General features: G+C 41.4%; 1 protein-coding gene and 1 long non-coding RNA gene across 5 annotated transcripts in view; one reads left to right on the forward strand and one right to left on the reverse strand.

Moving 5' to 3' along the window:
- Nucleotides 1-13,764, reverse strand: LOC133388920 (uncharacterized). The gene is made up of 3 exons (XR_009763981.1): nt 13,345-13,764; nt 2,857-2,945; nt 1-458 (listed from the first exon to the last, which is right to left on the reverse strand). It is a non-coding gene; the product is annotated as an uncharacterized LOC133388920 (long non-coding RNA).
- The window catches only part of TNKS2 (tankyrase 2), a 52,856-nt gene continuing 42,875 nt past the window's right edge, over nt 13,335-23,315 (forward strand). For 2 of the 4 annotated variants that reach the window (XM_061635477.1, XM_061635478.1), the window contains exons 1-5: nt 13,335-13,778; nt 16,522-16,746; nt 18,480-18,575; nt 20,631-20,667; nt 22,288-22,363. In XM_061635477.1, coding sequence (XP_061491461.1) covers nt 13,538-13,778; nt 16,522-16,746; nt 18,480-18,575; nt 20,631-20,667; nt 22,288-22,363 — 675 coding nt within the window. In that variant the 5' untranslated portion in view covers nt 13,335-13,537. The remainder of the gene's footprint in view (nt 13,779-16,521; nt 16,747-18,479; nt 18,576-20,630; nt 20,668-22,287; nt 22,364-23,315) is intronic. The other 2 variants (XM_061635480.1, XM_061635479.1) reach the window with 2 other exon arrangements.

Raw genomic sequence — 23,315 nt, forward strand, 5'->3', positions numbered from 1 at the left:
AGTACAGAAAGTACGAGCTAAGGATAATAGTTATTTACACCTTAGTAATAGTTACTTAAATCTGCATATGAAATACAAAGCCTTGTTTACAGTTACATCTTGAAATGAGGATCATTTGAGCCGATTTGATTCTCAAATAGGGATGGAAAGATCTATCCGTTTCAATTCTCTCAGTTTCTCATTTTTCCAATCTTAAATGTAGTTCTCCATGTTTCTGCAGCAATTTGTGATTTTTAAAAAATATTCACATGAAAATTCTACAGCATCTTAGGGTGCAATCCTAATAAACACATTTTTGTAGGCAGTTTTGACTTGCACTAAAGTCAGGATCATTCAGACCATGGTATTCCCAATCTCTGAGTATGGATGTGAAAGTTGGACAGTGAAAAAAGTGGGTAAGAGAATAATCAACTCATTTGAAATGTGGTGTTGGAGGAGAGCTTTGCGCACACCATGGACTGTGAAAAAGACAAATAATTGGGTGTTAGAACAAATTAAACCAGAACTGTCACTAGAAGCTAAAATGATGAAACTGAGGTTATCATACTTTGGACACATCATGAGAAGACATGATTCACTACAAACGACAATAATGTTGGGAAAAACAGAAGGAAAAAGAGGAAGGCCAAACAAGAGATGGAGTGCCATGGAAGCAAGCCACAGACCTGAACTTGCAAGATCTGAACAGGGTGGTTCATGACAGATGCTCTTGGAGGTCATTGATTCATAGGGTCGCCTTAAGCGACTCAAAGGTATATAACAACAAAAACACATTTTTGCAAGCCATTTCTCATCACAGAATGCATTTTTGCATATTATTTTCACTTGTATTCATTTTTATGCACACTTTCTCCTAATATACGCATTTTTGTAAAAATTGGTTGGAGAACTGCATTGCAACATTCAAATAAGTACAAATTTCAAAGGATGACTGTGTTTCAGTTCTCATTTTGGAAAGTGTGGATTTGATAGATTTGGCGTGAAATGTGAACTGAATCAAAATTCTTGCCCATTCCTATTCTCAAGGAGAGCATGGAAAACTAGTTTAAAGCCCTCACAAACACCGGGGGGGGGGGGCAGTATACATTAGCTTTCCCTCTCTGTCGCAGTTTCACACATTTTAGAACTCCAGCTATGCAGCATGCTAAAATGTATGGGGAGCTTCCATTGTACAAAAGATTCTGCTGCAAAACAGTAATGGAGGGAGGCAAAGCTAGCGGACCCATCCTTGCTGCCTCCGTTCCTACTAACATGTTTAATGCCTGAAGAGTTTAAGAAAGCATTGAATCTCAAAGGGATAGATGATAAGGAGACTGCATGAGCTGAGAGATGAAGTAAAATCTCAAAGCTATGCTTTCAACTCTTTCTACAGCATTCTGTTCATTTCATTCAATGGCTTTCAAATTGGGTTCTGGAGGACCGCAGTGTTCCTCAGTGAGAAGACAAACAATAGTTAGCAGGCTTCTATGAAAAAGTTTGTTCCCCATTGTTGGTCATCCCCATACAGTTGCATACTACATGGGGAGTTTTAGGTGCATTCGAGTTCATGGCCTAGCTTGTGCAAACTAATGTACACCCTAGAACATGCCCCAGAAATTCAGAATGCTCTTCAGCAGACAAGGGCTCCGTGCAAATGCATAGGGATTCCTGAACAATAATGAGGAAAGGATTCCTGGAAGGTAGAAGGTTTGAAAACTGCTGATCTACTTCAAAGCATTTGATCAGTGAGGCTTTTGAATTGGCACCTTTTATTCTCACCCTCCTGCCACTTCAATTTCATTCTTTCTATGCCCCAGAAGCACACTAATCATTGAGGTGTTAAACACAATTATGTTAGGTCATTATTGCTTTGTGGTTCTGCTATTACCCATAATTAGAATGGTGCATTGCGTAGGTCAAATTGATCACAGGGATGAAGCTGAGAACAGGTTCACCTTTTGTATGCTTTAAAACTAGCTGTTCCATGAAGAGGTTGTCTAAATTGCAGACAAATTGCCTGTCTAAGCCTTGTCCTGAACTGACATTTAGCCATTTTACGTGTGGGCAGCTGAAGTCACATTATTACAGCTTTTAAAACTCAGTTGCTTCCTTGTTCTCCTTCCATGTCCTTTTCCCGATTAGGAATCTGGCAATGAAAATACCACTAATTTTATGACTAAATGTGCATATTCACACAAACTCTGCTCTGTAGAAGTCTTTGGTGCAAAAATTACCTTCCTTTGGGGATTTTCCTCCCTCCTTAGGTAGAAAAATCTGATCTCTAATTTAAGGAATGTTTTTCTTCTCTTGGAATGCTTGAACTTTCCTAGATTTCTTATCTGATAACTGGGAGTTAAAAGTGGCAGTTTACTGAAACTTGAGAAAATTTTGAACAATCTATAGATTAAATAAATATCAAAACAATTTCAGACCCGGCTGAACCAAAAATTTGGGGTTCTTAACTTAATAGTCAAGCTTTTGTGATTACAGAACCCTATTTTTTCCCTTTTCTTTTTTTCAAATGTCTAGTTTCCTATCACAAAAGCTTGTTCTTACAACTCTCCCTTCATCAGCTAGACTGAGCATCTTGGTAAGTAAGAAAAGTATGTGTGGGTGGCTGGCTGGGTGTGGGGAATCTTCCACTATGAGGAGGCTGGTTTTGTGTACGGGAATATGATTGGTTAGCACTGTGTCATCATGTGACCCGAGTTCTCAAATAGAGAACAGGAACAGCTTGTGCTGAAGGTTCTGTGTCTTCTCTTTAGCACCTGCTCAGCAAATCTGTCCTCAGTGAGTTATATTTGTGATTTGACAGTTTGCCTGTGAACTTTGTGATCTGACAACTAGCTTTAAATTTGTATTTAAAGTTGTACTTACTGGCTGTGAACCACATGGGTGCAGAAACAATCAATGTGTGCTCCAGCCATCATTCCATACTCCTCTTCCCATTACATCTGAGGCAGGAGCTGGCCAAGGAGAAGGTTGGAGCATTAGATGTGTGAAGGGAGTGCTAAAGAAGAACAGGGAGATTTACAGAGACTCTCCTGTGCCTTGAATTAATGCTTTGCATTTGTCTTGGCTGAGGAAAGTTTAGAACGTATACCCATACCTTGACCAATGTTTTCAAAAAGCAAAGTTGCAGAACTGTGTTAAATGGAAATGTCAAAGAGATGAGGTCCTAGGGTTTATTTACATATTAAAAATTAAGTTACTGGGTCTGCTGAGCATTCACACATGATATCTTACTCATATATGAAATTGTTGATCTTTTAACACAAATATGCAACTTGCCCCTGAAGTTCGTCTCCATATCAGAGTACTGGAAAAGTAGTTAACATAACACCAAGCTTTAAAAAATGATTCAGGAGGAATCCAAGAAGCTACAGGTTAGTTTAATGTCTGCTCCAGGAAAACTGGTGAAAAGCATTACAAAAGAAAAAAAATATTGAGTGTATAGGAAGTACAAGACTTGATAAGGAAGGATCAGCATGGCTTCTGGGAAGAAAGTTCAACCTTTTTGAGTTTTTTTGAGAGGGTCAACAAGCATCTGGATAAAGGTGATGTGATACATTATATACTTGAACTTCCAAACAGTGTTTGGCAAAGTTCCTCATAAAAACTTCTGGAATAGATTTGGTAATCCTTTTAGGGATTAGTAACTGGTTAAACAACAGGAAACAGAGAGTAGGAGTAAATAAGCAGTTCTCACATTGGAGAGAAGTAAGAATTAGGATCCTCCAAAGAAGTCTGATGTTATTTAAGTTGTTTATAAATTATTGGGAGCCCGAAGTTAATAGTGAAGTGAGCTAAATCTGCAGATGACACCAAATTATTTGGGGTGGTGAAATCCTAAATGGATTGTGAAGAGCTTCAAAAGGATATCTCCAAAGTGGATGAATAGGCAATAAAATGATCAATGAGGTTTAATGTAAGTGTAAAAAAATGCACTTTAGGCAAAAAAAATCCTTAGTTTATACACTGATGTGGTCTGAACTGGCAGTGGTTAATCAAGAAAGGTATCTTGAGGTCATGGCAGATATCACATTGAAAATGGCAACTCATTATGCATCAGCTGTGGAAAAGGCAAATGTTATGCTAGGAATTATTAGGAAATGAACTGAATATAAATATTATTCTGGCCACTCGCTTAAAAAATGATATTGTAGAGCTGGAAAAGGTGCAGAAATGAGCAAACTGAACTATCAGGGCTGGAGCAATATCCATATAAGAAAAGTCTAAATTGGGGTAGCTAACCTATGGCCTCCAGATGTTGGGCTTCAACTCTCATCAGCCCCAGCCAGCATGGCCAGAACTGTGAAAGAATGGGAGCTGTATTCCAACAACATCTAGAAAGCCATGGGTTTGCCATCCATGCTGTAGACTAGAGGTAGCCACTATGGTGTCTTCTAGATGTTTTTGGAATTAAACTCTCATCAGCCCCAGCAAGCATCGCCAATGGTCTGGGATGGTGGGAAACGTACTCCACCAACACCTAGAGGGCTACAGATTAGCCACCCCTGGGCTAAAGCATTTAGTTTTGTTTACTGGAGGACATGATATCATAATTATAGAAGTATATATGGTATGAAGAAAGTGGACTGTTGTTTTTTCTCCCATAATCCTACAATTTACACTGTTCTAATGAAAGGGATTAACAGCAGTTTCAGGACAGTTGAAAGTAATTCACATAAAGCATAACTAATGTATTAAATTAATTGCCACAAAATGTAGTGATGCGTTGCACCCTAGTTTAGATGTCTTTAAAAAGGGTTTAGACTAATTCATGGAGGGTGGATCATGGGCTATTATTATGGTGATATGGAATAATCAGATAAAAGCTGTAATCTCACTGGATTCATTAGGATTTACTTCTCAGTAGACATTGTTAGGATGGAGAGGGGAGGAATGTGTATGCCACCTTGAGCTCCTTGGAGGCAACATGGGATATAAATGCAATAATAGTAATTAAATAAATAAAAATTGTGCTGTTAGTGGCAATATGATTCTCAATGAGTCCTGATGGGGAGCAGGAAAGCCATCATGCCCTGGTTGTGGGCTTCCTGAAAATATCTGGTTGGCCACTCTGTGTGATGTTGAACACTATGGATCTTTGGTCTGATCCAGCAGGACTCTTTGTATGTTCTTATGAGGTTATATGGCAAAGATGGGGAACCTGTGGCCTTCCATATGTTGCTGGACTCCCTGACCATTGGCCATGTTGGCTGGGGCTGAGTTGGAGTCCAACAACATCTGGAACTAAGCAGGTTCCCCACCTCCTGTTGTATGGCAACAGAATGGGGCAGAGAACCAGATTATGAGTCCAGAGGCTTCCCCTTATCTTTATTCATTTATGAGACCACAGGGTCTTAGGAGCACGGGGCAGCATACAGATAAACAAAATTAATAATAAAATCAAAATCTTTAAAACATTGCAAAATAATATAAGAAAAGGCATTTAAAATCCACAGTGCAGCAGACAAGGAATAACAGATTGTTCACATTTCCCCAAAGGCCCAGATGAAACTAAACAGCTGGCATCCGATTTAAATGACATACAGATTTTACTACAGTTCCATCAACCTTGAAAGTTATCTATTACCTTTTCTCATTAGTTGGTTTGTCCTAGAAACAGTCTAAAAACCAATTTATTGTGATGGCCCATGCTAAGCCTAGCCTTGATAATGATTTTGATCCACTGAAATCATCCTAGCCCCAGCTTTTCCTAACACTGGCCTGTCTTGAATCTGAAACCTAAGCTAAGAGCCAAAGACTACAATCCTAACCCTACTTACCTTGGAAGTAAGCCCCACTGAATTCAACGGACCTTACTTCTAAGCAGATATGTTTAGGATTACAGCCTCAGATATGACAACTGAGGAAAGAAAAAAATCATGACCAAATCTAAGCCTAGGTTTGTTGACATCTGTAGACATAGAAAAATCTGCAATGCATGTTTCTGTTTGAGATATCTCTTTAAAGGAGTTCCACACCCATTCAAGAAAAGTGCACATTACTTCCATCCCCCACTCCCTCAAGCAATGCACCATAGCATGTTAGACAAGTCATTTTGTTCTTCTTTATGTTTTTCTGCCCCCTGGTGGCAAAAATATTTTCAAGTCTTTCAGGAGTGATAATAAACAGTCACAGGCTTGATGATTTACTACTGATTGCCATATTGCCTCATGCTTTATAAAACTCCATGGAATAACACTGCATATTGAGCATGCAGTTGCCACATATATGGAAAGGCTTACCCACAATGTCCAAGAGGTTTTCATCATTAACAATTGTCATCCAATACCTACTCAGTTGTCACTAATTTGAACCAGTCCAGACTTCTTTCCTTGTGGTCTTGCTACTATTGTGGGAATACTGCATTTCCCCCAGCACTGCATTAATAATGATAATAATAATAATAACAATAATAATAATAATAATTTAAACAATCTATTTATATGTTGCCCTTCTGCTATTGTACTCAGAGCAGCTTACAAAGGCTTAAAACAGTATGATATAATCATAAAAATTCAAATAGCAGATTATTAAAACTGATAATATAACCAGAACTAAGAGAGAAAGCGGTGAGGATAAGCAATGGTAGAACTAAAAGATATTGTATATTAAAAGCCCATTAAAATGAGTGTGTTCAGTTTCTAACGTGAAAGATGCAAAGGCAGAGCCTGATGGATTTTGATGCAGTGAGATTCTGGAACCACAACACCCCCATAGAAAAGGCTCTGTCTGTCTTGCTTACCTGACACACACCTTGAGATGGTAGAAAGAGCAAGATCCAACCATGTGGAACGTGCCTGCCCAAATGTTAATCACAGCTTATTATTCCATGTGACATCATTAGGACTGAGTAACGCAACCCATGCCATTTGTGAGTGTTTATTTGATCTGTTTTATTTTAAGTGCTGTGGAGTACTCATCCAGAACTAGAGTTGATATTTTCAACTTTAATGAGCATCAAAGCTATCTTCCCCCCTGCACCACCACTCTGACATTTCAGGATGCTGTGCTATTTATTATTGTGTGGCTGGCTATGCACTACCCTGTTGTGCAGAGCCAACACTGATGCTTATCCTGCTCCATTTTTAAAAGAATGATGAAGACACCAATATGACTATCAAGGCATCCACTGCAAGGGGACACGTTTTTGCACCACCAGCAATGAATTTAGGTTTGTATGAAAAGTTGGTGAGGCTTCCCCCTGCCACCATCCAGAAGAGCCCAAAATTTAACATTCTTTGCCAATTTTAAACTTATTTTAAAAGTAGTTAATTTTAAAGAACTTAGTAGTCCCAAGCATTCTTGAAATGATTTCTCATGATTGTGTATCTTCATTAATAAATAACCCCGTGGCATCCATGACAGGCCTTAGTATATATACCCTCAAAAATCCACAAATGAGAGATTGTTTGCACTTCCTGCTCAGTTTTTGTTTGCACTGGCTTGGCTTCTCCTACATTGAAAATGCCCCTTTAAACATGCCCACATTTCATAGATACCACGATTAGACACCCACCCTCCATCCTGTTCTGAACAGAGGATATGTGCAAACAGCTTCTCTCTGTGAACAAGTGCAGCAGTAGCTGATACTCATTTATGGCTAATGGGAAAGGGATAAGCCTGCACAATTTTGTATCCTATCTATTTTTCTGATCTCTGATATGCAGCAGCCACTCTGTATTGTACCCCGCCCCCGCCAGTTGCAGGCATTTTGTGTTATGCCACACTCCCACAACAGCAATTTCGTGACTGGCCCTTTCTTAAAATTTCAAATGTGCCTACTCTCCTAAAAAGGCTGCTGATCCCTGTGTGAAGGTGAAGCTACCCAGAATATTTATTTAAATGGAAAGCCTGGATAAAAATACTTTAAATAAATAAGATGCAGCACTGCTTCTGATTATGGGTGTGTGATTACTCTATGATCTTTTGATAGAAATGGGCAGACATTACCTTTTAATTTCATAGCTTTGGGCTTAACCATATAAATGAGATTGTACATGTATATAACCACTGTGGGATTTTCAGAAGGCAGACTTATATCACCTGCATTTAGGCTGGATTATTTACTGCATGTTGGACACAGTACTTAAGGAAAGATAGTCCATGGATTTCAAACCAAATAGAGGCATTTATAGAAAAAGGTGCTGACTGAGAACATAATACAGTATGTGTCTTGCCCTGCTCCTGTCCCTAGTGATGAAATGGATGTTTTCCTACTAATTTCAATGGAGTCAGGGATATTGCTTCAAGAGAATTAGATGAGCCTAAGTGTGCCTAAGACTGTACTCTCTCTCTCTCTCTCTCTCTCTCTCTCTCTCTCTCTCGTGTGTGTGTGTGTGTGTGCGTGTAGAAATGTAATACATAGTGGCATTATTTTGTTTGCCAAACTAACTCTGGAAACTGGAGTAGCTATGTAGGGTGGGTGGGGAAATAAGTGGACATAATGATCATTTGGTATTGTGAGTTTAGGCATCTGATTATTGTAAATGGGTCTAGCAACATGCTTTTATCTAAATGGTCACCTAGTGGCCATCAGGGATTTGTCCAAAGAAAGCTAATGACTGTAGATGGTTGCCTGAATTGGCAAATCAGCTGGAGAAGTGGCATCTCTGACCTCTGTGCATGATTCCAGATAAGCATGCATTTAATTACGCTCATATGCAGTATAATGCTCCAAGGGCTGGCTCTATTGATATCTTCAATCGAGAATGAAACTACGAATATACTATTAATATAACTTTGTTTCCCTCAAAATAATGAAGACTAGGGTGGTATCCATTATGGGATAGTGGTTACAACATTGGACTAACACCTGGGAGGCCAGAGTTCAAATCCCTACTCAGCCATTAAGGCCACTAGGTGACCTTGAGCCAGTCACTATCTCTCAGCCTAACCTACCTCACAGGGTTGTTGTGAGGGTAAAATGGAGAGGGCGAGGAAGCATGTATGCTACCCTGAGCTCCTTCAAAGAAAGGTGAGATATAAATGTCAATCATCATCATCATCAAGTGGTGACTGACTGTCCACCATCAGGGAATCTGTTAGCAGAATGGGAAAGGTGGGGATTTGTTGGTAATTCTCCCCTCCAGCGCCCTTCACTCTCAGTCTGTTTTGGAGGGTCCCCCAACCCTGTAGAGCTGATTTATAGGGGGTATTTAGTGCTGTAGGGGGAGGGAAATCATTAAAAATTGCCTTGCCCCCATTCTACTGGTGGATTTATTTCTGTCAACAGACATTCACCATTAGATACCACCCAAAGAAAGTGTCATGCATAATTGTAGCATAAGGAAAGGGTGTAAGACAGGGGTGCATTTTATCACCATATTTATTTAATCTATACGCAGAACATATCATACGGAAAGCAGGATTGGACCAAGATGAAGGAGGTGTGAAAACTGGTGGGAGAAATATCAATAATTTAAGATATGCAGATGACACCATGCTACTAGCAGAAACTAGTAATGATTTGAAACGAATGCTGATGAAAGTTAAAGAGGAAAGCACAAAAGCAGGACTACAGCTAAACGTCAAAAAGACTAAAGTAATGACAACAGAAGATTTATGCAACTTTACAGTTGACAATGAGCACATTGAACTGTCAAGGATTATCAATACCTCGGCACAGTCATTAACCAAAATGGAGACAATAGTCAAGAAATCAGAAGAAGGCGAGGACTGGGGGAGCAGCTATGAAAGAACTAGAAAATGCAAAGATGTATCACTGAACACTAAAGTCAGGATCATTCAGACCATGGTATTTCCGATCTCTATGTATGGATGTGAAAGTTGGACAGTGAAAAAAGCGGGTAAGAGAAAAATCAACTCATTTGAAATGTGGTGTTGGAGAAGAGTTTTGCGGATACCATGGACTACAAAAAAGACAAATAACTGGGTGTTAGAACAAATTAAACCAGAACTATCACTAGAAGCTAAAATGATGAAACTGAGGTTATCATACTTTGGACACATAATGAGAAGACATGATTCACTATAAAAGACCATAATTCTGGGAAAAACAGAAGGGAGTAGAAAAAGACGAAGGCCAAACAAGAGATGGATTGATTCCATAGAGGAAGCCACAGACCTGAACTTACAAGATCTGAACAGAGTGGTTCATGACAGATGCTCTTGGAGGTCACTGATTCATAGGATTGCCATAAGTCGTAGTCGACTTGGAGGCATATAACAATTGGTTTGAGAATAAAGGACTTCTGCGGGCAAAGTGTAACAGCATTTTTATGCATGCTTACCTGGAAGAAAGCTCCTCTGAGTACTTATGCTTGAATAAGCATGTATAGGATTGTGCTGAGAGCAATCCAAAGCCCTGGTCAGAAACACCAGAACAGAATGGCAGATCCAGCACTACATCCTAAGCCCTACTGTTTGTCTGGACCAGGGCAGAAGGTGGTGATGAGATTATTTTTGTTTCTTTTTTGCTGCACCAGCTGTAGGACCCCTCCCCACCAAAATTGGGCACCTTTCCAGGAAAAGGACCAGCTTTGGATCCATTGCCAGCCTTGTCCCTACTCCATCTCGCCTCTACACTAGCCCTTTTTAGGGCATTACAATGGTGAACACTGCTGACAGTAGCATGCATTCCAACACAGTGGGGTCTCTGCAGTAGCAGAGTGGCGCCTCTGCTTCATCTTAACCCCCTTCAGCAATTGCCTGCCTTTCCAAGGTAAGGGAAAGGAGGTGGGGGAAGAAAGCCAGATCCTATGAGTGTTAGGCATGCCTAAGGCACTGAAGAGTTAGTTGAGCCTAATTGTGCATAAGACTGGGAAGAATGGAGTAGGGAGGGAGGGTGTGTGTCGAAATGGAATGCATAGTGTCACTATTTTATCTGCCAAGCTAACTCTGAAAACTAGAATCTGTCATTATGCTTTTATCTAACTTGTTGCCTGACAGGCATCAAGAATTTGACAAAAGAAATTTAAGTACTTGGATAGTTGTCTGAGTCAGCAATTGACTGGAGAGGTGGGTCTCAGACCTCTGTATGGGTATATGTCTGAAAAAGCATAGCAGTTTGGAGTGAGTGTGTGTCTGTGTGTTTTGTTGTTGTTATGTGCCTTCCAGTTGATTATGACTTATGGCGACCCTATGAATCAGGGACTTCCAGTAGCATCTGCTGTAAACCACCCTGTTCAGATCTTGTAAGTTCAGGTCTGTGGCTTCCTTTACGGAATCAAGCCATCTCTTTTGGCCTTCCTCTTTTTCTACTTTCTGTTTTTCTCAGCATTATGGTCTTTTCTGGTGAACCATGTCTTCTCATTATGTGTCCAGAGTATGATAACCTCAGTTTCATAGTTTTAGCTTCTAGTGATAGTTCTGGTTTAATTTGTTCAAACACCCAATTATTTGTCTTTCCGCGGTCCACGGTATCTGCAAAGCTCTCCAACACCACATTTCAAATGAGTTGATTTGTGAGTCTGTGCGTTACTAATAAAATTAGCTGGAACTGAGGTATAATCTGGGGAGGATACACAGGTTACTCTCTAGGGCTTTGTTGCCTGTTTTTAGGAGTCTGCTTGCTGCATATAGGCTCAAATTGTATATTCATACATAAAATGATTACAGTCTTCAGAAGTCTATAATCCAAAGAAAACTAAACTCTGAAGTTTATATAAAAACTATAATATTTCTCTTATGTTCCTCACAAAGCTCTTGTGTGTTTTGCTGAAGGTAAATCTGGATAACTACTGGATTTTATGTTTTCAGAGTTGTGTTGTTATGTTATGTTGTTACGTTTTATTTCTAGGCCGCCTTTCAGCCAAATAGGCCCCCAAGGCGGCTTACACACAAATAAAAATACAAATACAAAATACAAATAAAAACAATTAAAAAAAAATCAAACTAACAAAATCCTAACATTTCTAAAAAACAAGAACAGCAAACAAAGCATTCATTTCTTGATAAAGGGCAGTCCCCTTAAAAATGTCACTAAGAGCAGGGGTGAGGGAGAAAAGCAGGGGTCAGCTGTTACATGTTTGTTTGTTCCAGCAACCGCCAGTTCAGCCTCAAACCTGCATAGCATCTAATAGAGCTCAAGGCAAATATCAGCATAATCCTACTCAGAAGTAAGCCCCACCGAGTTCAGTGGAGTTTACTTCCAGGAAAGGATGCACAGATTAAGCCCCCTTGAATTCAGCAGGCCTTCTGAGTAAGCAGTTAGGATACTGAAAGTCTGCAATCTCCTCTTACACTCCATTTTAAGACTAAGCGTAGACTCTGCAGCTTTAACATCAAGCCAGAAACTTAAAAGCTTGCTCACTTTTTTGGTAACGTTTTCCTGGGTCCTAATAAAGGTATTGGCCAATTTTGGGTCTTGGATTTTTTTCTTATGGACCAACACAACTATCTTTGATTTTTGTAAGCCTTGTGATACCCATGTTTCAGTATTTTCCCAACACAGGTATCTATGGTATAGTGCAAATCCCACTGAGCACAAGCCTGCTTACTCTGACTTAAGTCCACTCATTTCAATTGGACTTTCAGGGAAGTGTCTAGGATTCCAGCCTCACTGACATGGTGAATGTACTTTATTTGCCCAGATCAGTGCAGGGCCTCTTAACCTGCTACTTGATACCCCAAATGTACATTTATAGTTGAAGAAATGGATTCTGGATATAGGTGAGGCTCATTCTCAGTACATTTTACTTGTTCCAGCAAGTTCTGCCACAAGGGTCTATGAACCGCATTTCTGGCTGAAGCATAACTTTACACTGCTCTGTTCAGGTGAAAATGAAATGGACTGCCTTCAAGTCAATTCCGACTTATGGCGACTCTATGAAGAGGGTTTTCATAGTAAGTGGTATTCAGAGGTGGAACCATTGCCTTCCTCTGAGGCTAAGAGGCTGTGGCTGGCCCAAGGTCACCCAGTGAGCTTCATGGCTGTTTGGGGATTCGAACCCTGGTCTCCCAGGTCATAGTACAACACTCTAACCACTACACCACACCAAAACCCACCGATTTCTATGCTTTTACCTAGATGCACCTTGAAGCCGAACAACAACCTTCCGCGTTTACTGAAAAGTCAGCCTCACTGAGTTCAAGGGGACTTGTTCCTACACTCACTTCAGGATTACACTCCTGCAGGACATTCCTAAGCATGTCAACTCAGTACTAAACCCCATTGAGTTCTAAGTGGTAAGTGGGGTTAGGATTGGCGGCAGCCTTAGCTACTACTGAGAAATCGCGGCTCTGAGTGGCCGTCATGCGGACATTCATGCAAAACCCGAAGTAACTTTGCGCGCTATCCAATCTACTCCACTAGCCCCTTGCGCGCGCTCTCACACATGGCGCCTGCGCACTGCATGCCTACACCTCCCCCTTCCCGCCTTTGTGCGCGCGCACCTTAGCTGTTCCGCCTTTTTTTTCTCACTGGTCGCTCGGGCCGGAGGTGACTGTGGCGTCGCATCCCTCCCCGCAGTGGCCGCCTTTTCCCCGACATCCCCCTCCCCCGCTCCGCGAAGATAACTCGAGCCGTCTATGGCGGGCATCGGGCCGTGAGGGCGAACGGGGGAGGAAGTTTATTCTTCCCCCTGGCATGGCTGGTCGGCGGAGCGGAGGAGGAGGAGCTGCGGCAGCGGCGGGGGGTCCCTTGGGGGAGGTGCTGCAGCCGTTGTCGTCGTGCTGCGGTGGGGGCGTCTCGACCGAGCCGGCCCGCGAGGTCTTCGAAGCCTGCAGGAACGGCGACGTAGAGCGCGTGAAGCGGCTGGTGAGGCCCGAGAACGTCAACAGCAGGGACACGGCCGGCAGGAAGTCCAGCCCCCTCCATTTCGCCGCAGGTACTTTGAGCGGCGAGGCTGGGTCGACCCTCCCTATCCCCGCCCCTCCATCCATCCTTCCTTCCCCCTGTTCGCGCGGGGAGGGGTGTGTTAGAAGTCCAAGGAGACCGAGGGCTGAGCCTCTTACTTCAAGGAGGGTGTTGTTTGTTTATATTAAGGCTTAAGTGGAAGGAGAGGGGGGGAATCGCTCTCCCGGCAGTGTCTTCAGTCCCGCTCCGGGGCTGTCTGTGTGTGATGGCTGGATCGCATGGAGCGTGGCTTCACAACCTCACATTTGCTTTCTGGAAATTGTACAGGGGTAGGGAGCCTGTGGCTCGCCAGGTGTTACTGGACGACAATTCACGTCGTCCAGGACCATTGACCGTGATAGAAGACCTCAAATCCCGCATTTCTGAAATAGGCTACTTGTGTTATGTTTAAATGATGACATTTGCTATTTGCAGTCATCCATCCAGTGAGGAGGCCTACAAGTGGTGCCAAATGAAGGTTATCTGGTGTGGGCTGATCCTCTGCCCAGGGGGCAGGCTGGATTGTTTCCAGAATCATGTAAATCGCCTTGGAAGGTTGTATACCTGAACAGTGATGTTGGAATTAAATAAATATTTTGAAAGCTCTGGTATTCAAAATGTGTGTGTTCTCTGTTGCCTAGCAAATGCATTGATGATGAACTTGTTAAAAAGTTTACAATCTTCTTCAGAGGTATTTTAAAAAAAAAGAGGATCTGCATCTTTTTAACTATTCACATTGTATTTTACAACTCTTTCAGGAAGATGTTGCTCAAAGCTTATTAACAAAAACATTAAGTTTATAAACACAGCTCTTGTATATAGGGTAAATGCATAAACAGTTATTTATTGTGATTAGACAAGTTATGTATTTAGATGGTTGTCCTCGCCCTGGAAATCTTTGGCCACAATTTCCCATCATGCATACCCCCCAATCGTGTGTGTGTGTGTGTGTGTGTGTGTGTGTGTGTGATCTGTGCAGTTGTCATGAGAGTTGAACATTATTTTCTACAAAAAAGTACTTTCTTCATAGGAAAACTGTAACATACATATTAGCTCTGTCTGCAAATGGAAAAGCAAACTGTTTTTTAACATTCAAGAGCTGATATAGGGGTTTAGAAATTGAGCTGGTAGGTCTAAAGTTCAAATTTCATTTGGTGAATACTGTATAGGTAAACTAGAATCCTGTCTGCAGGCTTCCATTTTTGGTTGCTCTGATAGGTATGCCACCAACATCTCACAAGCGTGATTCCAGTCTTTTTCTCAACCCTGGAGATGCAGAGGAAAGTTAGGATTGGCCTTGTAATTACAGTTATACCCTCCTTAGCTGCAAGGTTGAGAGGAAGGCCTGGTTTTGTTTTGCTGTTGTATTCATTGCTGAGGTTCCTAGAAAAGGCCCAAATGGGCAAATCCAGTAGAAAAAGAAGGCTGGAGCTTCCTTGAATGCTGGTTTGCCATGGCCTACTGATTTCAATTGGACTTGCTTCTAGATAAGTTTGTCTTGCATTGCAGCTTTAATGTCCATGCTGTTCTGCCCCGCTGACATGTTGAACTACTGAATTGTCAATAATTTGCCCCAATTGGAGCTGAAAACCTTGCCTTAACAAAAACCCCAAATAGCAGCCATACTAGCAACAGGACACATTTGCACATTATGCTAAGCCAAACTATGCCTTACTGTGAACTCACAAACATAGTGGCTCCCTTGCTTATATCATGGTCTTCCTCATATAGAGCCCAGGGTGACTAACAACATTCAAACCATAATCTAAAATACAATAATCATGGCATAAAACAATGTGCTATGTATTTATATCAAGAGGGTCACTCTTGGGCTGTGATCCAGTACATGTCTACTCAGAAGTAAGCTCCATTGGGCTCAGTGGGACTTAATTCCAGGTACACGCGCATTGGATTGTATGTAGCCTTATTGTATCCAGAATGCCTTCATTGAAAAATAAATAAGCCTTGAGAAAATGCCTGAAATTAAAATATCTGGGATGTCTGACATTTTGCTAATCACATTTCTCAGCCTTTCACTTGTCAAATCGGAGTATTAATGAGCTGCCTTTGACTTGGTTGTTGTGTGTCTCTGCTGCATGATTTTAGAATTTTATCTTATAATCCCTGATCTGTAGTAACTCAGATACAGATTTGTTCTTGTGTACATGAGTTATCAGGAGATAATTGTCTGTACCCTAAGCTACCATTTTTATGTGGTTCCCCCTCTACAGACACTATATTGCACCAGGCTCTGGTTGATGAACTTCAGGTTTCTAGTAACATGTTTGGTCCTAATAAATGTAATGGTTGGTCATAAATAGGGTATTGCCCAATTGTGGATTTCTGATTTATTTCTTGTGGACCAATGCAATAAAATTAGGGAATGTATGCTTCAAATTCTTTTGTGTGCTATATTAAGTTTTAATATGTTATATAAAAATCATTTATGTTCTTAAAGAAGTAAGTTTAGAACTGATCAGAAAATATGTAATGCATATTTTAATTTTCTCCAAAATTTCTGTTTATTTTTGGAAAATATGGAGGTTTCAAAATTTCTGGAAATTCTACATCTCCAAAATAGGAAGTGTCTCTTTTTCTATTAATCAGTTTTTAATTTATTTGGCCTAAGGCATCTTGTCTAATTATAGCTTTCTTGGAAGTATATCAGGAAGATTGACAAATGGGTTTTGATTTCTTCTTGCTCCTTTCTTTTAAAGACTCCTTTTTTGTTTCAGGTTTTGGTCGGAGGGATGTAGTAGAATATTTGCTTCAGAGTGGTGGTAACGTTCATGCACGAGATGATGGGGGACTCATTCCACTTCATAATGCCTGCTCTTTTGGTCATGCTGAAGTTGTCAATCTTCTCTTGCACCATGGTGCAGATCCTAATTCCCGGGATAATTGGAACTACACTCCTCTTCATGAAGCTGCCATTAAGGGCAAAATTGATGTCTGCATAGGTAACTGTCTAAAAGAATTTCTCAAACTGTGGTCTCTGGATAACTGGTGGTACACAAGCTCCATTTGGGTGTTCTATGTAAATGTTGCAAAACAATTGAGAATAGTATGTGGTCCTGCACGTGGTTTATTTTTTCTGACAACAGAGATCAAGGCCGTATTTATTGAACAGGCCAACAAGGCTCTCGCTTAGGGCCTGTGATTTTCATAATAAGGTGCTGGTTTTTACCATGGTGCCAATGCTGAAAGAAAAAAAAGCGTATTAAGTGGTCTGCTGAGTCTCCCACCCTTGCAATTTTCAAGTGGCTTTTAGGGGGGGAAAGTTTGGGGGGCACTGGTTTAAAACTTTTTCCAGTGATTTTTATATAAAGTGATACAGATATATCTTTTAAACTGGAAACCAAGCTTTCAAGCTATCTAAACCTTTCTTGTAGAAATGAGAAGACATTCTTGATTAAAATACGTTAAACCAGGGTTCCCAAACTGTGGTCCATGGGCTTCATTCAGGTGATCCATGGCATCTCTGTAAAAATACAATAAAAATCACACAGCATCTAGCACAGCTAATTGCTACAACAGGCAGAAAGATCTTTAAGTTGCCTGCCAAGACCCTTGGCAATTTTCAAGTTGTCCATGGAGGGAAAACATTTGGGAACTATTGCCTTAAACTATAGTCAACTATGCTTGAAAGACCAAGTTGTTCAAAATACTGGTTGTCGTATAAATTGTAAATCTTATTCTTTTCATTGGAAGCCCGTTAGGTAGCTGCTAATATGGGCAGCATCCAGATTGGTTGGTTGTGGTTTATTTGCATGCATGTGGAAACATTGACCATGTTTGTACATAACGATAAGCATAAATAAGCAGTGCCCTAGTGCATGGAACTTAGTTTCTGCTTTGCTCCTCCCATTTGCATCGGCAGGAGAAACAAACCAAAAAATCTTGATGTTCATGATATGTCTGAATCAAGGACTGATTTGTTGCTTCTTAACAAGCTGTGGTAGATAATCAGCCTTAATCCATGGTTTGTTCTTGTGTTGATCGTAGCTTGTTCTGGAATAACAAGTCATAATTACATGTGAAAGTGGCCATGTTATAAAACCCAGTGGAGCCTGCCTTCTCCTTGAGCCACAAGAATGTGTGTTGCAGGACACCCACTACTACTTGAAATAGGATTGTGTCCCCATACAGTTCTCCTTTCCCAGCCTAGCACTCCAGCAAGAAGTTTCCTTAGAGCTCTCATAAATGTCTTTCTAGGGCCCTGTGTTGGAGAGGAGGAACTGATGGGGACTCAGGAAATGCACTTTCCTTCTGTTCTAACTAATGGCTTGCTTCTGCTGTACATGTATGCACCAAAGAAGGAAAGGGAGTGTGGGTATAGACTGTACGTGTGGTTGGGAGAGAGCATGAAAATTGTGGGGTAAACTGCTTTCTCAAAGAAGTAGTTTCTGACTCTGTTCTGTTACATTCTTAACTACCAGTTCTGTGACCACCTTCACCTATAGTTCTTGCCCAATTCTGCTGTACATAGAACTGCTTTGAAAATATGTGTACAGTTCCCAAGCAAAATTAGCCTCTTGCACTGAAGCCTTAATATAGTTATGTTGAGTTATCAGTTTCTGAGGATGATGCCCAACTCTTACAGTTTTGGATTAGGCAAGCTAATCACTTAGCATCTTCTGCTGAGCTACTTTCTTTTCAAGTTCTGATGAAAACTCCCCCCCCCTCCTTTTAGTACTGTTGCAGCATGGTGCTGATCCAGCTATCCGGAATACAGATGGAAGAACAGCACTGGACTTGGCAGATCCATCAGCAAAAGCAGTACTTACAGGTAAGAGGTGGGTTTTTTTTATCTGTAAGGTTAAATTGTTTGGCTACCATCTGCTGCAGTTTCCCCTAACTCTTTCTTTACACATATCCTCTTAGCTTGTGGCCACATGATTGAATTCATAGTTGCCATTCTGCAAACAGAAAGATTTCTTCTGTTTGTACAAGGGACTGTGATCCAGTTAGAAGAAGGGGACCATTTTTCACTTATTCCCCCTACAGCCCTTGTGCTGCCTCCCACACTGTTCCAGAGGGTCCCAAACCCACCACAGCAGATTTTTGGGAGCTGCAGGGGATGGAGGAATTGATAAAAATTGCCTCTCCCCTCTTCTAGGAGGGAGTGTCACATGAATGAAGTTTCACTCACAGGAACTGTGGTTCCTACCCACAATCTACAGAAAACTAGAAATACCACTTTGTAAATCTATAGTGAATATTTCAGTCAGTATCCAATAATAGCAAAACCCTGGTTCCCTGTGTGATTCTACTTTGCTGGGGCAAATCTTAACTGAGCTGGTAAACAGATTATTTCCATGTTCTGCTTCTTAATAATATTAGCATTACTATATCCGTACACAAAAAAACAGTGTGGCATAGTGGTTAGAGTGGGACTACGACCTGGGAGACCAGGGTTCAAATCCCCACACAGCCATGAAGCTCACTGGGTGACCTTGGGCCAGTCACTGCCTCTCAGGCTCAGAGGGAGGCATTGGTAAACCCCCTCTGAATACCGCTTACCATGAGAACCCTATTCATAGGGTCGCCATAAGTCGGGATCGACTTGAAGGCAGTCCATTTCCATTTCTATATCTGTACACATTTGTGATGACCTGTGAAAGGTAGTTTGAGTATTAATCTGTCTTTGATAACATCAAAGGTCAAAGTGGCATTGCTCCCATGATGCTTGGGGAGACTTGCTATGAAAAACTTCAGCAGTGCTTCATAAGATTGTAAAGGGATCTACCTTTGTCTTCTACCATTCCTAGGGGAAAACAACAACAAAGGCCTGTTTATCCTGCCATCATGCAGAATAAGTAATACTTGGAAAGAGTGTTATTTGTGCAAGTTCCATAACTAGTTTCAGTGTTTGTTTTTATTTTGAGTGCTATGCCTTTAATTCTAACAGTGCTATTTATGTAAATGGATATTGTTATATTTTTGCATATATCAGATGTTTTATTGCTTTCCCTGAATGCTGAACAGTTTCTGACTCAATAAAAGCAGTATTTGAAAATGATTAAGCTGGGCCTACTTCAAGATGTTGGTACTAGCACAGAAGCCTTAAGTGGCTACTAGCCGTGATGGCTGTGCTCTGCCACCCTAGTCAGAGGCAGCATGCTTCTGAAAACCAGTTGCCAGAAGCCTCAGGAGGGGAGAGTGTTCTTGCACTCGGGTCCTGCTTGCAGGCTTCCCCCAGGCACCTGGTTGGCCACTGTGAGAACAGGATGCTGGACTAGATGGGCCACTGGCCTGATCCAGCAGGCTCTTCTTATGTTCTTATGATCCGGTCCCAGGAGTGCCTTTCCCCATATGTCCCGATGCACAGTTTATAATCACAGTGCCACCAGTGTGGATGGCAGAAGGGTGAGAACACAAGAACACTTCTTCTGTGGCGACACCCCTGGAGCTCCCTCTCTGGATCTTCCACGGGGTTGGGGAGGAAGAGGTTGCTTGGTCCTGTTCCCTAGCTAGTGAATTCGAAGACCTTTTTATTCCTCAGGCCTTTGGAAATGGGATAGGTACGCTTAGGCACTGCAAATTTTTTAACTGTCATTTTAGTTATTGTATATTATATATAGTTATTGCATATTGTATATTGTATATTGAATGGTAAGCCACCTCTGAATACTGCTTACCTTGAAAACCCTATTCATAGGGTCGCCGTAAGTCGGCATCGACTTGAAGGCAGTCCATTTCCATTTTCATACTGAATATGGTTTTGTCAGATTTTATGTTGTTAGGTGCCCTGCATACCATTTGTGAAAGAAGAGCATGATACAAACTAAATAAATAAATTATACACAGACAAAAACTTTATCTTCTTTTTGTCAATTTTCAGGTGAATACAAGAAAGACGAACTGTTGGAAAGTGCCAGGTAGGTAATAATAGAAGATGTAGGCTTATATTATTGTGTGTACTCCCCTTTCTCTTTCAAAAATTCAGTGTCTAAAAATGAGAGAGGCAAGTTACACTTTAAGACTTTCATATTGTGCATAACAAAGGTTCTTACTTAAATTTATGGATTAGAAATTACTTATCGGGATTTTAACTTCTGACCTATATGCTATAAACCCTGTTCAGACATTCTCACTGTAGAGCTCATACATGTGGGATAGAGGGTGGCAACACGTTCTCAATGCAGACATCCGCATCAGTGTGACACCCACTTCAGGGTGTGGACATGGGGGGGGGCAGAGACAGTGCATGCGCGACATTGGGGTAGGGCCCACTGCTCCGTTTCCACATGTGCCGAGCACCGGAATAAGGTTGTAGTGTCTTTGGAATGCTGCTTCAGTATCAGTTCACATTTGAAGGCAGGTTTCCAAGCAGTGTCTCTTGTGATGGAGACTAAAGTCCTGGATCTGAACTTTGTAATGTCAGAGTGTTGTTCATTTGTTTGCAATATGTGAGTATTAGATGCTGTTTGTAGCCTCAACCTGAAAAACTACGTTGGGAAGTTTTCTTAAACAACTACTTTTCAAATTAGTTTAACACAAGCAAAAGAGATCTGAAGATGTATGGTTAAAAGTAAGAAGCCCTGGGTTGTATCTGGCACTGCTGTTCTGCTTGGAACTCCCTTCTCTCTCTGCAGCCCCCTGTGCATTCTCAAAATGTACTCCAGAGGTGTGATGGATCTTCCAGAGCAGATTTTGAGTGTGCAGAGAGGGAGAGGGAAGGAGAAGTCCCGTTATGCGAGTAGAACTCTGCACATGCAGCATTGGATACAACTCCTAGTACCTATTAGTAGGTAAACATTTGTTAGGAGCGTCCTTGCTCCTGCTGAAGTACATTTACAGTGCAGTCCTATGCATGTCATTCAGAAATAAACTCAGTTGGTTTTACTTGAATTTATTAGAAATGTGAAGGCCTGGGAAAACAACAGGGGGGGAAAGAAGTAAGCATGGGGGGGGAAGTCTGTTCCCCCATTTGTTTTCCAGGACTTCATGTCTCAATATAGGATTGCAGCCAAAGTTTGTATCTAACGCTGCCATTCCACTCACACGTCTTCTACTTGCGCAACAGAACTTCCCCCTTCTCTCCTCTCTGCTGCAGCCCCCTGCTCACCCTCAACATAGGCTCCAGAGGTTTGGAGGACTCTCTGGAGCAGATTTTGGAGGCATGTGGGGGAGATGAAGGAGAAGTTCCAAGCAGAACAACAGCACTGGATACAACCCAGGGCTTCTTGTTTTTAATCATACATCTTCAGATATCTTTTGCTTGCATTTAACGAATTTGAAAAGTAGTTGTGTTGGAAACAATTCTTCATTTTCTTATCATAAAGTACCATGTAGTATGTTGCCTGCAACAGATGATTAAGCGGAATGAAATACATTGTGAAGTATAAGAGGTAGCAGGCGACAATAGATAGTGGTCTAGTCCAAATTTTTATTTTTAATAAGTAAGCCTTCATGTAGCAGTTTATAGTGGCTTTGCAACATAACCTGAATTAAAAAATATGCGTGTAAAATGTTCAGGCATGATAATTACCTTTTAGGAGTGGGAATGAAGAAAAATTGATGGCTCTTCTCACACCGCTAAATGTCAACTGTCATGCAAGTGATGGCCGAAAGGTATTTTTGTTTTAAAATTCCCATTTTAAAATGTTAGATTAAACATTTAACTGTACATTAAAATGTTTTGGGTAGCATATTTAATTTTACAGCTCTTTGTTTAAAATTGCAGTAGAACACTTGCACCCTTGGCAATATTGACTATCCTCTAGTTTGTAAGAAAATTGCACTTTTGAAAGTCAGCAGGAAAAATGTCACTAAGGAATCTAAGGAGGCATAAAAGCCCAGCTGCCCTTGGGGAGCCCCTTAGGGAGTCCCGAGGGTGAGGGCACTACCCCCTTCTTTTACTTTTTCTATTACTTTTTCTTCTTGTTTTTTAATTTGTTTTCTGTTAAACCAGTCTAGAGGAGACTGGTGGTGGGGAGGGCGTGTGGGGCATGTGTAGTTCCTGCACAGGGAGGGAGCCTGTGCAGTGAACTGAATGAGAGGAGAAAGTCGCCAGATGCCTTCAGAGTGAGAGTCTGTAACTGGCAGAAGGCTGGCCCTCCCTGGGTGTGAGACAGGAGGGGGAGTAGATGGGCCCTGTGTGAAAAAGTCTGAATGGGTGTGACTGTTCCCAATCCTTGCAGAGGCCTACTGGGATAATTTGCTCCAGCAGGCTTTGTTGGTGGGCTCATATTGGGCCCATATTAGGTGTTTAGGAGGAATCTTAGTACGGATGAACATGGGTGATGCCACCCCAATTTCAGTGATTACGGGCAGAGGGAAATATAGCCATGGGGATGTGGTGAATTACCTGAGAAAGCGAAGGCAAGGCTATCTGCGCCTTGTTCCTTGCTGCCACTCCCCTCATGGATTGGTTCCTCATTGCTCATCTGCTGTGCCCACTGGCCTGTGTGTTGTAGTTTAACGCCAGATCGGTACACAATAAGACCACTCTCATCCATGGCTTGATTGTGGATGAAGGTGCCGATATTGTGTGTATTACCGAGACCTGGGTGGGTGAGCTTGG

Source organism: Rhineura floridana, chromosome 7, assembly GCF_030035675.1.
Source record: "Rhineura floridana isolate rRhiFlo1 chromosome 7, rRhiFlo1.hap2, whole genome shotgun sequence".
Lineage (NCBI taxonomy): Eukaryota > Metazoa > Chordata > Lepidosauria > Squamata > Rhineuridae > Rhineura > Rhineura floridana.